This window comes from Arctopsyche grandis, chromosome 2 (assembly GCF_051622035.1).
Source record: "Arctopsyche grandis isolate Sample6627 chromosome 2, ASM5162203v2, whole genome shotgun sequence".
In the NCBI taxonomy this organism is placed as follows: Eukaryota; Metazoa; Arthropoda; class Insecta; order Trichoptera; family Hydropsychidae; genus Arctopsyche; species Arctopsyche grandis.
The window spans coordinates 2,266,468-2,282,596 of NC_135356.1; the positions used below are offsets into that span (position 1 = coordinate 2,266,468).

The window sequence follows — 16,129 nt, forward strand, 5'->3', positions numbered from 1 at the left end:
CATAGATAGAGTAAAAATAAAATACGTATTAGTGATATGAAAACACGATTTGAATCAAGATTGAACTACTACTAGCATATCGTATTGTAGTGACACGAGTCTTGTGGCAACGGTTGAATTTCTATAATAGTGGCATATTATTGTATTCGTTGCGGAGAAGTGGCGGGGAGACTATCGAGTCAAAATCTGCACTGGAAGTTAGTTTTTAATTTGGATTTGCATTTTTAATGTGGGCAAGACAGCAGCTGGCCACCATAGTGGAACTAGTTTGCCACTCTTGTGTGGAGAAAGTCGGCCTCGTGGCTTATTCAACGGCGCGCGCCCGTGGTCAAGTGGCTCAGATTGACTTCCTGTGACACACTTCCATTATCTGCCCTGATCCGACAGCCAATCTTAACCCAAAATAGACTGCGACCTGTCCAATCTACACTGTCAAGTTACAGTACAAAAAAATCCCGAAAACCCGGATCTCCGGGGGTGTTTTTAATGACATTGTGGGCCTACGGTGCCATCCTACTTCCATAACAACGGGCTGATTTATTAATTTATTTATTGAAAAATCAACAGGCCTCAGATGTAGAAATTCATACAAATAAAGAATAAACATAACAAAATAACATCTGAGCCCAATTATAGATTTTTACAAAATACATAATATATTTAGTACATGGATCTACGTCAGCGGTTTCCAAACTTTATGCTACTACGCCTCCCTAAAGAAAACATTTTTTTCCGCGCCTCACTACCTTTTATTTTTTAATATATATAATAATATAGACACGTTTTAAATATTAAACCTTTATTTAAAAATAAAATACTGAACTCTACAATAGACAGAATAATAAAAAGGTTTTGCTATAACATAAATTTATACGAACACGTACATATATTTATTTTTATATTAAATTACTAATTAAACTACATCTAACACATCAAAATTGAATGCGAAGGATCTTGTTGTTTATTTGCACAAAGTTTATCAAATCTTGGGGGCAATATGGAGAGTGCCACTCGTAACTCCTTTTCGACTATTAACCTGGCTCGATATTTGGTTTTCATTGCAGCTAGTGCCGAAAAGCCCGTTTCGCATAAATAATACGTTACGAACGGTAGCAGCACTTGTATTTCTTTGCAATACAAAGATTCATACTCTCCACTAGGATTCATCCAAAATTTAATTATGGTTTCATTTTGAAACTTTTGTTTTAGTGAGCTATCAATTTTTATTTTTCGATGGTTGTCAGCTTCTTCATTGTAGTTAAATGGATTCTGTATCCACAAAAACTTTGAGAAATCAAGGTCTTTGAAATAATTGGAAAAATGCAGCACTAAAACATCCAAGTGGTCGGTAAAAATATTTTTACTTGCTTCAATATTGGCTGTGGCCCAGAAATCTTTGGAAAGTGAAAACCTATCCAACCCATTCTTTTGTAAATTTGATTTCCATAACTTTAATTTTTTAATGAAAGCTTTTACTTTGTCTTTTTGAACAAGTGGGTGTATTTGTGGGGTTTACGTGACGAGACAGAATGTTAAATTACAGAAAACGCAAATATCGGAAGGCAAAGATCGAAAATCGAAAGATCTTAAGTCGAAAGATCAAAAAAAAAGGGTGCATGATAAACGGTACATACTCACTTAATTTGCGCGAGCAGGGTACAACAGGAACAAGAGGAACAGGCTTTTCCTCCCTTATTCTGCGCGCGCACATTCGATCTTTGCCTTCCGATATTTGTGTTTTCTGTAATTTAACATTCTGGCTCGTCACGGAGACCGCTAGTATATATACAAACAAATGAAAAGAAGAAAATGTAGACAAACAAATGTTAAAGAAAATAATAAAATATGACTAAATAGGAAAATGCATAATTAAACATAAAGTGATATAATATAATTGGATAAAGAATATATGTATAATAGAAATGGATCAATCAATCAAGACTCTCCTGATGGCAGTCCAGAATTGATGTAAGCAAATACCGAATAGATCAACCTCACTTAGCTCCCCGTTAAGCATACGATAAACACGCTGTAGATAGGAATATTTTAGGGAATTGGTTTTGAAAAGAGTCCAACATGTCTATAATACCTATCTGGGATCCTGAAACCAATCTTACTCAGTAAATTGGGGCTTAAAAAAGCTTAAAAAATAATGTAGCATCAGTGACAAATTGAATGATATCATATAATTGGATAAACATAAAGCGATATAATATAATTGGACAAAGAATATATGGTGCTACCTTAGCATGCGATCTACCTTTGAATCGCAGTCGACAATTTTTTTGTATTTGTATCGTAGCAACGAAATGTTAATTACAATTTTTGTTTTTTCCTGCCGCCCCATAATGATCAACAGATACATACATATCTCTTAACCAAATCTTAAATGTATAGGGTGAACCTTAACTTAACCTAATCTATCCTGACCTTTAAATAAATAGGTGTTGGCTGCTAAGATATGTTTTATTTTGTGAAAATATTGATGAAATAAAAAAAAAAAAAACATATTTTAGCAGTCAACATCTATTTATTTAAGGGTCAGGATAGGTTAGGTTAAGTTAAGGTTGGCCCTATTCATTAAAGATTAGGTTGTTAGGGTCGGTATTATTCAGTCTCGGTGTTACACGCGAGAACTGAGACAGTGAGACCCCATATTAAAGTAAAAACGTGAAGGTAGATCGCATACTAAAGTAGATATGTGAAGGTAGACCGCATACTTAAGTAGCACCGAATATAAATACAAATTTTTATTTATTTATTTTTATTTTTTTATTTTACATATATACCAGGAAGGCCTTACAGGTAAATCCCAATGCGCCTTCCTGGCCAATTACAAATACAAATACAGCATTTTTATTATAAGTTGTTGAATTGCGAGACACTGAAAAAACTCGCAAATTAACGAGACATCTATGAATTGTACATAAATTTTTATTGTACATCAATCAAATTTTTCAAATAGTGGTGACATAGTAGGTAGGAAGGATTTTTAGCCAATTTTTTTTTTCCGGGAACCGTTTCAACAATGAAATCAGAGAAAATTGGCAAACTCTGATAGGAAACGATCAACCTGGAGTCACAAATCCAGGTCTGACCAACAGCATACTCTGAAAAATTCATTTTCATTCAGGGATAGAACCCGGCACCTTCTTGACGGTAAGCAGAAGCTTAACGTCCGAGCTATGCTGATGGCTATGGATCAATCAGTCAAGACTGTCCTGATGGCAGTCCTGAATTGACGTAAGGAAATACCGAATAGATCAACCTCATTCAGCTCCCTGTTAAGCATACGATAAAACACGCTGTAGATAGGAATATAATAATAGGGAATAGGAATTGGGTTTTCGACAAAGACGTCTTCTAAAACGTACTGTAGTTTAAAAACATTTTTTTTTTGTTTTTAAATTATCTTCCAACTTTATTCCAATAATTATGATACAATTGACAACCATATAAAGAAAGATTAGAAATTTTTAAATTGTCCATTGCATTATGATTTTTTTTTTTACTGAAGCTTGTTTATTTTATTTTATTTTATTTTATTGTTACAAATCAATATACACTCGCCATTACAGATTTGCTCCAATGCGACGGGTGTACGTTAACGAAATACAGAATACATAAACAATCAGAAATCAGAAATACAGTAATACATACATTTACAATCAGAATATATAGCATATAACAATTAATCAGAAATAATAATCATAGAGACATCTATGGATTATTTTTAGATTTTATTTTGTATACAATTTTTATACATATAATAAATACGAAATTATAGAGATGTCTATAGAGATATCTATAGATTTCAGATTACTGTGTATAATTATTACAAATTATACACAGGCAGATTTTTGTGACAACAGGATTAGATCTAATACCAATTTTCAGGAACCGTTTCAGCAATGATCAGATAAAATTGGCAAACTCTGATAGAGAAACGATCGATTTGGAGTCACAAAACCCCCAAATCTAACCAGCAGTGGCGAGGACTTGAACCTTTGACCTCAGTGGTGCTAAATATATACGCTACCACTAAGCCAAACTGCTGGCTAATAGGGATAATATATTAATTGAATTGAATTAATAGGGACAATTTAATATATATCGGGTATCCAGCCTTCTTAAGAGTGAGGCCTAGTCTTAATTTAATGGTGGGATGATGACTAATACTAAAAATTTTTTTGGAAGTCCAAATATATCTACATTTCTGATGTTATATCAAAAACAGTCAACTTTAATTTCCTTCAGCTATTTTTTGATTATTTTTGCCCAGTCTTTTCTCTTTCTTTGTCCGTGAAATGCTCAACTTATTTTTGCTAATAATTTAGCTATGATCACAATTAAAAGTTGACGGTAGTATTTTTCTTTTTAATCCATTTGTAGATCAATACCATTATTTATTGATGATCGTTTTTTAAACATTATGTAACCTAAGGGTTGCCCAACGTCTTAATTACCTACAGTGTTAAAAAGTGGGTAAATACCTATCTTGCTACATCACAAGTTATTTTGGGAGTAATAAATGAACAAGGTAACATTCAAAATCTAAATCTGCAATTTAAGACTCGAGAGCATATTACATACTATTTAATTCGAATTTCATTTTTCAAAAATACAAATATATTATATATGTAGTATATCCTATTGCCTGTAATAATTCATAAATATGTTGCTGACAAGCAAATGTTCATTTATCGAAACATTTAACATTAAACAAGCTTTCTAAAATATTAAATTTTGCCTAAAAAGTTTCCGGAAACGCTTGGAAATCCTCTGCATGACAACACTGTTTACACTTAATGTGAAAAATCTTATGGTTGTAATATACATATATATTATTGTCGTGTGGCTGTTTGCATCTTTGTTCCAGGAGATAGGTGGTTCGTTTCTTGTTTGGGCGTGTTATATCTGAGCAAGGGTCTATTCTACCGGGTCGTTCCAGCGGATCAAGGGTTCGGCGACAAGCATGCTGGTGTCTTCAGATTCAGACTATGGTGGTGCGGAGAATGGGTTGAAGTCTTGGTCGACGACAGGCTGCCAACTGTGTCCGGGAAGCTCGCTTTCCTACACCCTGCTCATTCTGATCAATTTTGGCCGGGACTGCTCGAAAAAGCCTACGCAAAGTATTCCAATCGGTTTCAATATATAAATATAGCACCAACAAGTGTTATTAATGACTTGCAATAAATTATTTGTAAAGATTTCACTATACAATTTCAATGTACTTCTAGACAGCTTCTCCGTCAATTTATTTTTAGGCCTAAACAGATTTGCTACATATTATTATATGCTGTCTATTTTTAAAATGGAATAATCCATTATGCAGAAGATATCCTGGAAAATATAAAGAATTGTGCATTGAATTCAAAGTTTACATTGTTTTTTCAATATTTAAATTTGATACTATTGATTTGTATGTGTGTTTTTTAGATTGCACGGCTCTTACGAGGCTCTCAAATATGGAACTCTTTTGGATGGATTGGCTGACTTGACCGGTGGTATCACAGAGAGTATAGCTATACGTCAGGATTCCACTGCTAGTGGACGTCTTCTTAGTAAATTGTTGGAAATGACCAGTATAATAACGTGCATCGTTCATAACTCAACGCAAACGGTGATGAAATGGATAACTTGTGACTTTTATTTTTAAATAAAGTAATATTAATTATACTAAAATAAACTTGATGGTATTTTAGGTTCGGGCGCAGGTAGAAAAACTTGCGAATGGCATTCAAATTGGTTGCAATTATAGATTGTATGCAATTGAAAAGGTAAATAAACATAATAATATTATATGTCTGTGATTAGATGAATGTATTTTGATTTGATTTGTAGATACTACTTTTTAAGTTTAATAAATGGCGAAATCACAATGTCTATGATAATTGAAATAGATTCATTGTTATCATTCTAATGACTTGGTTAGTGATGGGTGCTAATTTATCAAAGAAACTGTATAAAATTTTATCATAGATGTTCTAATTCTATTTACAGTTGTGTTACCGTGATATTGACCTAGTTTAGTTAATTTTATTATTAAACTGTGTAAGTTTTCTTTATATACATATATTTCAAATTTGACATTTACAGGTGGAGACGTTCAATGGCGAAATAGTTCAATTAGTTAAGCTTAGAAATCCAATTGGACCAGGATCTGAATGTGTCGGATCTTGGAGTAACGATTCTAGTGAATGGGATGATTTGTCGCAAGAGGAGCGCGACAGGCTGGACATCAAGAACATGGAAGATGGAGAATTTTGGATTTCGTATTCGGATTTCATTAAAACGTTTACTCACCTTGAAGTTGTACACTTGGACAAGGAGACGAGTCGTGATGAACCGTCTTTGCAGAGCAAGAACACTTGGCAAATGAAAATACACCAAGGAGCTTGGAGGAAAGGTGTTTCAGCCGGCGGATGCAGAAATAATCCAGGTTCATTGTGTTTTAATTTAATGTATTTTCTTTAACTATATGGTTTGATTGTACTAGTAAAGCTATTGATTATGTGCTAGTGTCTCCAACTGTATCTATAATTTGAATAGTTTGCTACTGCTCTTCAGTAGTCCGGATCATATTTTTTGAGAAATAATTCATAATGATTGATGACATCTATAAACTATAAGATAAAACATTTAAGATTTTACATCGTTGTCAATATTGTTGCAGACACGTTTCACATGAACCCGCAGATCCAAGTTATCCTGCAGGAAACGGAGGAGTTGGTAATATCGTTGAACCAGCACAGTATAATGGAACCCAAGGTGATTGGATTCAGTGCTTACGCTCTGCCGAAAAATTGCGTGGAGACCATTCAAAAACCTTTCTTCAAGAAGAAAAAGTCGCTCATGAATTCGCAGTATACAAACAGTCGACAAGTCAGTCACAGATGTCTATTCGATCAAGGCGATTTTGTTATATTGCCGACTACTTTCGAGCCGGCCGACGAGTCTGGATTCACCCTACGGGTCTTTTCGACAAAACCTTTGAAGTTCAAGTTTTTGGACATAAGTCCCATGTTTCTGAAGTCAGCCGTGATCAAAGCCCCAGCTCAGGTCGATGCCAAGAGTTTCGTGCAATACGAGGCTGTGTTTCTGCAGCTCGCCGACGAACACAAAACTGTCAACGCTTTTGAACTGCAAGAATTATTGGACGCATGCTTGCCAAACGATTACATCAAGAGTTGCGCATCCATGGAAGTTTGTCGTCAAGTCGTTTTGGCACTCGATGTATCCTTTTTTGCTAAAAATAATATTTGTTTATACTACGGTGAATGGGTATTGTTTTTTTTATTTATTTTTAAAAACTTTATTGTTAATAACGTTTGTTAGCAATTCATCTTAGTTCTATTCTAATAGTAATTGTTCTAGCGATCGTTGTTTATTTTGCATTTCTTTTGAAGTGTAACCGTCAGGAAAAACAAACAGAAATTGTAACATTACAGAAGTAATAATAATTTCACTTCTACCATAAGATTTCTAACACACACTCTTTTGATTTTGCTACTATGTGTTGTTATTATTTCATTTTAACGAGGGTTTTATTTTCATAATACATCTAACATATAATTGAATAAAGAATATTAAGGTTTAAGCCATTTTATTGTAACTATCGAGACCATTAACTGATATTTTATTTTATTATATGTTTAATTTATACTAGGAAGGCCTAAAAGGTAATCCCAATGCGATTTGATACAAATATTATCAGTATTATACAAAGTACATAAATATGTACATATAAATTAAAATCCACAGAGACATAAATTTTGTAAATCAGATTTGTAAATTTTTAGCATTTTATATATTTCAGCGAAATTTGAGATTGCCGAAAACTTAAAACTTAAAATTCTCAATTTTTTGGAACCGTTTCAATGAAAGTCAGATAAATTGGCAAATTCTGATAGGAAACGTCCGACCTGGAGTCACAAATCCAAGGTCTGGCCAGCAGACACCAATGGGATTTGATCCCGTGACCACTCTGTTCAAAGCATTATATGCTAACCACTAGTTTATGTGCTTTCCGAACTGACAGTTCTACCTGTCGTTGTCGTCTCCATTTTCCTTAACGTAGAAATCAAATCAGAGAACCGGCAGTGGCAGATTGAAGTTTGTCGATTTCAAAGACTTGATGTGCAGTTTGAAGCACTGGCAGACGGCATTCAAAAACCATACAAAAGAGAAAACCGGAGTGCTGAAGGCTGAACGTTTGAGAGATGCCATTTTAGAATTAGGATACCAAATAAGCAACGACGTGCTGTCGACGTTGATTCTAAAATACATGAGGAAGGACGGCACTTTAAGGTTTGGCGACTTTGTTTCGGCGATACTGCATTTACACGTGGCGTTCGGTAATTGTTTTTTTTTTAATACATTTTATTCATATGTCATAATATACTCGTTGCTGAATTAATCACTTGTTTATTTTTTTATTTCAGCACTGTTTGAATCGAAAGATCCATTACAAAATGGTACTATCAAACTGAGTCTTTCAGATGTGAGTTAATAGTTTTGCTATAATATAATTATAATACATTATGGTAAATAATATTAATATATAAATTTAATTTTAGTGGTTGAAGTCGGCTCTGATGTGTTGAAAACAACAGAACGAGATAATTATTTACCACCGCTTTTTAATGTTTAATTGTATTAAAATAATATGTGTTAGATGTTAGATATATGTATAATATGTTTAATTGACAGTTTATTGTGTAAAATGACGTTAATTTTATTATTAAAAATAAACATACATATGTATATGTAAGTATATTTTCATTCAACATATTGTCATCTAAAAAAAAAAAAATACCAAAAGTTATACTGCCATTGATATTAAGTTTTTAATTTCTGATTTTCTGACAAATATTTAAACATTTTTACAATTTCCTATATTCTTAATTTATTTGAAGACAGATTAACGTAGCAAATAGCGATATGTATGTATATCATCATTCAGTCATTCGCCACCAACTGCTGCATGAAGACCTCTCCAGCACACTTGTATTCGTCAACTTTTTTGAACAACTCTCATCCATCTCATCCCACACATTTTTCAGATTTCATCCACCCATCTCCCTCATGACCTACCTTGCACTCTTTTAAATTCTCTCAGGTATCATTCGAGCACTTTTTTCGTCCATCCATCATCCGTTTTTCTAGCTACATGACCTGTCATTGCCATTTAAATTTCTTCACTCTCACCATTGCACCAACCACCTTCTTTAAGCACAATCATACAGTGTTCCACACTTCTTTAAGCACCGCTCCCTATGCAGCAGTCTGGCGTTCAATGTCCAAGTTTCGCATCCAATATATATGTATATACATATGTATACAAATGTTTTTTTTTTATTATTTATTCTTTATAAGTCGATTGAAAAAAATATTGTATGCAAAATAACTTGATTATAAAAAAAAATGCTTTTTGTTTGTATTCGAAAATTTTATTTGTATTATATCAATGTTAAAATTAATTTCTTATATATTTATATTTGACCAAAATTTGTTACAAAAGAAAGATTCCTTAAATATTAGTTATGTAATTTTTGAAATAAGATAAAAGTCAATTTAATTTATAGATTATACATATATGTATTGATGTCGTAAGACTACATATAATGTCTCGTATTGAATAAGTTTATAATCTTAAATTTGTCTATGAAATATAAATGTTTTCCAAGAAATATAAATGTTTTCCAAGAAATATAAATGTTTTCCGTGAAATATAAATGTAATCCATGAAATATAAATGTTGTCCTAGAAATATAAATGTTTTCCAAGAAATATAAATGTAATCCATGAAATATAAATGTTGTCCTAGAAATATAAATGTTGTCCAAGAAATATAAATGTTGTCCAAGAAATATAAATGTTGTAACTGTGCTGAGGCCGTGTTTGCATGTCTATGTTAAAAATTGTAGCAATGTTTCACATATTGTATTACAGACTTAAATACGGTTCCTGGAAAAATGCACTGAATTGCACTGAATCAGGGGCGTCATTTCAGCTTTTTTGACTAATAAGAAATGACTTTCTAGGGGGGGGGGGGGGGGTGTATTATATTTTAAAAAAATGAGAATTTTAACTTTTTTTTTAATTTTCACAAATTTTTATCAATAAAATCAGTAGTAAAATAATTTAAAAAAATATATTAAGAGATTTGAGTATAAACGCATTTTTATCAAGTACAAATAATATCCTGAAAATACGTTGAACGTTTTTTTTTAAACTAAAAAATATAAAATTAGCATTAAATAAATATTGAACACTATAATGCTATCAATATAATATCATTTTATTTACAATACCTATTATATAATATAAAAGAATTTCAATATTGTATTTTTGTTGATTTAGTATTTTAATTCAAATTCATAATAATACATTAAACAACATGGATAGTCCAGTTTAAATCTAGGGGGGTGGCAACCCCCCCCAGCCCCCCCCAGGCCTCCTCAGCCCCCCCCCCAGCCCCCCCCAGCCCCCCCCCAAATAGGGACCCTGCACTGAATAGTGGCTTAGTTTCGAGAGGTCTTAATTTTCAAAAACGCTCCTGATATTGCGTTGATTCTCCTTGAGCATCTTTGAAAGTTTGGATGTGTCGAGAGTGCAACTATCTCTGGTGCATTTTTCCGGTCACCCTTAAATACATACATACATATATACTTTTTAGAAATAACGGTTGCATGCTTTCACCGTGTCTACTTTTTGAAATTAAAAAGCCAAGAAAAGTGTGTATTTACATTAAACAGCTATTCATTTTGGTGCTTTATAACAGTAGCATTTAAATATCAATTAGATATGATACCTTAAGAGTTAGCTATAAAAATGTATTTCATAATAATTATTGAATTGGTTTGAATATCAAATTGATGTTTTTTTTTTATTAATTTCAATTTTCTTATATATACGTATATATAAATTCTTAGTCTATACAATTTGTAGATAAGATGCGGCGCTCAAGTACCTTTTTGTAGAATAAAAACTGATTAAATCAAAATTGAATCAATATTTCAAAAAAAAAATGTATTGGAGAAATTTTGAACAGGGATAATGTAATAAACATATTATAAACAAAACTAATGTAAATATATATTTATTAAATAAGAGAATTATATTCCACATTAATTAGGTTATAACAATATGGCTAGTGATGATATTCTTAGAATATACTTTATCATCTACCTACACATATGCATAATTGATATGACATTGGTGCAAAATTTTGTAACAATTCATTAATTGTATTAAAATATTGCTATTATAATATAATAGATGTGCTATTTTTTTTTTTTTTTTGTAAGAACGACATAATTTCATTTGTTTTTTAAATTTATTGTTTACCATATGTTGAGGTTATGTCTCTATTCAAATATCAGTGTGTATGTATGTATGCTCTCTCATTTGTATGCAATTTGTGAAACCAAATGAATTAATAAATAAAATCTTCGTAGAATTGTGTTTGTATTCCTGTTTCTCCATATACAATACAAACATATTAAACATATAACATAAAACACTAGTTATATATAACATTAAGTGTTAATTACACTGTTTGACACGAAAAGTGGTTCAGAGACGAGATATGACTTTTTTTATAGATAAAATTCTATTGATAACTGGCTTACCTCGATAAAATAAACAAATTTTTGTTATTAATCCACAAGAATAGTCGAATAAAGTGGAATTTTATGTAATTCTCATATAAAGACAATTTAATATATTATCCCTATTAATTCAATTCAGATTCGTGTAAATACGAGTAAATACTAGTACGAGTTTTTATCTCGAAATTTTACCGATTTAAAATTCAGCACACTTCCAATTAACCCTTTTAAACGAACACAAAAAATAGTGTAGCCAGAACACTATCCTAATAAACATCTTTCAATAGAAAATACTCAATATAAAATAGTATTAACAGTGGGAAAAAATCCCAAGTGAAAATACATACTTTTGACTTTTGATTTCAACTGGACGACTACTTAGAGAGATTTGAAAGCTGAAAAGTACTACAAATTAATAATTCATTTTGAACAGAAAATTGACAAATTTTGAGACATCGACCGAACAACACCAAGATATAGAAAAATCGCGCGATTTAAAAAACACATATATCTCCGAATCTCGAGCCAATCAACATTTTTTATTACCAGATTCGTGTTCACTGGGTATAGATCTATAAGAAAAGTCATATATATGTAATCTCTGAACCAAAAAAAAGTCGTCATTTGTCGAACAGTGTTATCAATACATCAAATTAATATTATTATCTTGACACGTCAAAAATTTTAGAACATAAAGTATATAAGCATGTATATATGTATATGATTTTCATAATAAAAGCCCTCATACAGAAATCTTAAAAAGCAATATGACATTATTAACTAATTAAAGTGGATATATTTTTTAATTTTTATCATATGACATTAATTATACATCGGCATTCTAACCTTATAAATTGATAGATAGAATGTGTACTCGTATGATTACAAATCAATGTAAATAATTCTGATAATTATATAATCTATATGTATATATAGAAGATCGCGTAAAATCGTTAAAATGAAACAAAGGCATACAAAACTGTAAAATACTCTCAAGTTATTCAGCGTCTTGAGGTTCACCAATTTGAGTTTAAAAATACTGCAAATATTTCTCCATAGATGTCTCAGTTCTCGCGTGTGACAGTGATACTGAATAATACCGACCCTAACAACTTAATCTTAAATGAATAGGGCCAACCCTAACGTAACCTAACCTAACCTGGCCCTTAAATAAATAGGTGTTGGCTGCTAAAATATGTTTTTTATGTGAAAATATTGATTAAATAAAACATATCTTAACAGCCAACACCTGTTTTATTTCATCAACAACATATTGATGAAATAAAACTTATATCTTAGCAGCCAACACCTATTTATTTAAGGGTCAGGTTAAGTTAGGGTTGGCCCTATTCATTTAAGAATTTTCAAAAATATTATACTTAATTTATTTTTTTAACTCTATAAATTCAAATCTTTTTTTGTATTTGCTTAAAACCTAATATGTACATTATATATATATATACATATTAAATTTTTTTATGCAAAAGTTAAAACTTTTGCATAACAAAAAGTAATATGTATAGGTATATTGTAATGTAAATGTAATATGTAACCGTTACCGTTCCTGTTGCGTTCCCGTTCTCGTTCCCGTTCCCGTTTCAAGTAATGGTTGGAGCTCTACTAATGTCTCTTGAACGCCGTGTCGTCATAAACCAACTGGTAACGTGGTTACCAACGAACACATTTCATTGACTGCGCAATGATGCTTCATACTTTCGCATCGGTAAAATCGTAATTGCAAATATTATTATTAAGAGGGCTGGACAGCAGCGCCTAGACCATACAAACGTACTATACTTCTCCCTTCCTCAATTATGGCACTAGAAAAATTATTTTTTAATAGGCTATGGATATCCACCATTGGAGTGCATCTATCGTTTTATTTTTTTGATTAATTATTTTTTATAAGAGCTAGGAGCCGCCAAACATCTATAAAATCGCCTCTTTTTTACACCCACGAAACGAGTCCAGCCTGCTTATTTAACGGTCGATTTAAAAATAAATACGCCGATAGATGCACAGAAAGTATCTTTCTCATAACGATGATGAAATTTTTTTAAAAATTGGTTCAGTTTTGTAGGAGAAAATAGGAGAATATGAAACCTCGATTTTGTCAATTTAAAATACGTTTTATCTGGTCGAAGCGCAACTGTCGCATTCACTCAATATATATATTGATATATATATTGTCACATTCACTCAATATATACATACACTCAATATATATATCGAAGAAAGGAACGGTAACAAAATTAAGATTTTGGGTGTACAGCCCTCTTAAGAAGTTTTTTCACATTAAGCTTCCCGGACATGCATGCAACAAATCCTGAAAGTTCCATCGTAATGGGTTGAGTGGTTTAGGGACCTAGACGGGAAAAACAGACATTCAATTTTTTATATATACTAGCTGTATTACCCGGCTTCACTCGGTATTTGTAATATAAACCGCTTAAACATGACTAATCTAATAGTAAACATTTTATTAAATTTATTTGAATATTTTTATTTTATATAAGTTTATTTGAATACTCATTTGTTATTTTTATTAAATTGACGGTCACGAACAAACAAAGATATATAGTAAGTCTCTTATAAAAAATTATATGTACACCCCCAGCGTCTGCGCCCCCTAGGGCTCCGCCCTCGGCGTCTGCCCCCCCCCCCCTAGGGCTTGACAACAATATAACGCCTAAAGCCACATCTATTGCACTGTTTGACACGAAAAATGGTTCAGAGACGAGATATGATTTTTCTTATAGATCGATGCTCAGTAAACACAAATCTGGTAATAAAAAATGTTGATTGGCTCGAGATTCGGATATCCTCTTTAATTAGTTCATAATGTCATATTGCTTTTTAAGATTTCTGTATGAGGGCTTTTATTATGAAAATCATATATATATAATGCTTATATACTTTATATTCTAAATTTTTTGCCGTGTCAAGATAATAATATTAATTTGATGTGTTGATAGCACTGTTCGACATATGACGACTTTTTTTTGGTTCAGAGAAGAGATATGACTTTTCTTATAGATCTATGCCCAGGAAACACGAATCTGGTAATAAAAAATGTTTATTGGCTCGAGATTCGGAGATATATGTGTTTTCTAAATCACGCGATTTTTCCATATCTTGGTGTTGTTCGGTCGATGTTTCAAAATCTGTCAATTTTCTGTTCAAAATTAATATTGAAATCTATAGTCGGGTATTTTATATTTCATTTGTAGTACTTTTCAGCTTTTAAATCTCTTAAAGTAGTCGTCCAGTTGAAATCAAAAGTCAAAAGTACGTATTTTCACTTGGGATTTTTTCCCACGGTTAATACTATTTTATATTGAGTATTTTCCATTGAAATATGTTTATTAGGATAATGTTCGGGCCACACTATTTTTTGATTTCGTTTAAAATGGTTAATTGGAATTGTGCTGAATTTTAAATCGGTAAAATTGCGAGCTAAAAGCTCATACTAGTATTTACTCGTATTTACACGAATTTGAATTGAATTAATAGGGATAATATGTATATTAAATTGTCTTTATATGAGAATTAAATAAAATTAAATATTAAAATAGAATAGTGTGGCCAGAACACCATCCCAATAAACATGTTTCAATAGAAAATACTTAATACAAAATAGTATTAACAGTGGGAAAAAATCCCAAGTGAAAATACGTACTTTTGACTTTTGATTTCAACTGGACGACTACTTAGAGAGATTTGAAAGCTGAAAAGTACTACAAATGAATGATAAAATACCCGACTATAGATTCCAATATTCATTTTGAACAGGAAATTGACAAATTTTGAGACATCGACCGAACAACACCAAGATATAGAAAAATTGCGCGATTTAAAAAACACATACATATCTCCGAATCTCGAGCCAATCATCATTTTTTATTACCAGATTCGTGTTCACTGGGCATATGCATATCTATAAGAAAAGTTATATCTCGTCTCTGAACCAAAAAAAAGGTCGTCATTTGTCGAACAGTGTTATTATAACATTTCTCTGCGATAGCATGTACATGGTATGTAAGTTTCATGCTATCGACTATACCCACTGCCTACTAGTTTCTCGCCACGACAAACCATCGCGACAAATTGTCCAACTAAAATCTTCTTCTATGGGCTCGTTTACTATCATATACATATATACATACATGTTAGGCAGCATTTATTAGCAGGCGAAGACAGGGCCAACTATCGAAACTCTTATAATAGGCGTAGGTGGTCCTTACGGTAATAATTATCATCTGTTGTCCAACAGATAGATACGTTATAGGCAAATTCAATCGAATGGTTTAATCAAAATACCGTATTCGGGTCACGAAGATCACATCACACACACACACACATAAACCGGCAGAAGAGATCCGTTAGTCGTCGCATCGCATATGTTCCTATTTCTTAACTTCTGTTTCAATTTCAATTTCGTTTTTATTCAAATTCGACGAAAATTCCAGCATACCCATAATCGAGACGATCAAAACTAGTTACGGTAATATTTA

At 31.9% G+C, this 16,129-nt stretch overlaps 1 protein-coding gene across 2 annotated transcripts in view; it reads left to right on the top strand.

Moving 5' to 3' along the window:
* Positions 1-9,418, top strand: part of CalpC (calpain C) — a 61,234-nt gene extending 51,816 nt beyond the window's left edge. The window contains exons 4-11 of one of the 2 annotated variants that reach the window (XM_077446353.1): positions 4,880-5,132; positions 5,440-5,623; positions 5,706-5,780; positions 6,100-6,442; positions 6,677-7,236; positions 8,093-8,357; positions 8,445-8,503; positions 8,580-9,418. In XM_077446353.1, coding sequence (XP_077302479.1) covers positions 4,880-5,132; positions 5,440-5,623; positions 5,706-5,780; positions 6,100-6,442; positions 6,677-7,236; positions 8,093-8,357; positions 8,445-8,503; positions 8,580-8,606 — 1,766 coding nt within the window. In that variant the 3' untranslated portion in view covers positions 8,607-9,418. The remainder of the gene's footprint in view (positions 1-4,879; positions 5,133-5,439; positions 5,624-5,705; positions 5,781-6,099; positions 6,443-6,676; positions 7,237-8,092; positions 8,358-8,444; positions 8,504-8,579) is intronic. The other variant, XM_077446354.1, reaches the window with a different exon arrangement.
* The last annotated feature ends 6,711 nt before the right edge of the window (positions 9,419-16,129 follow it).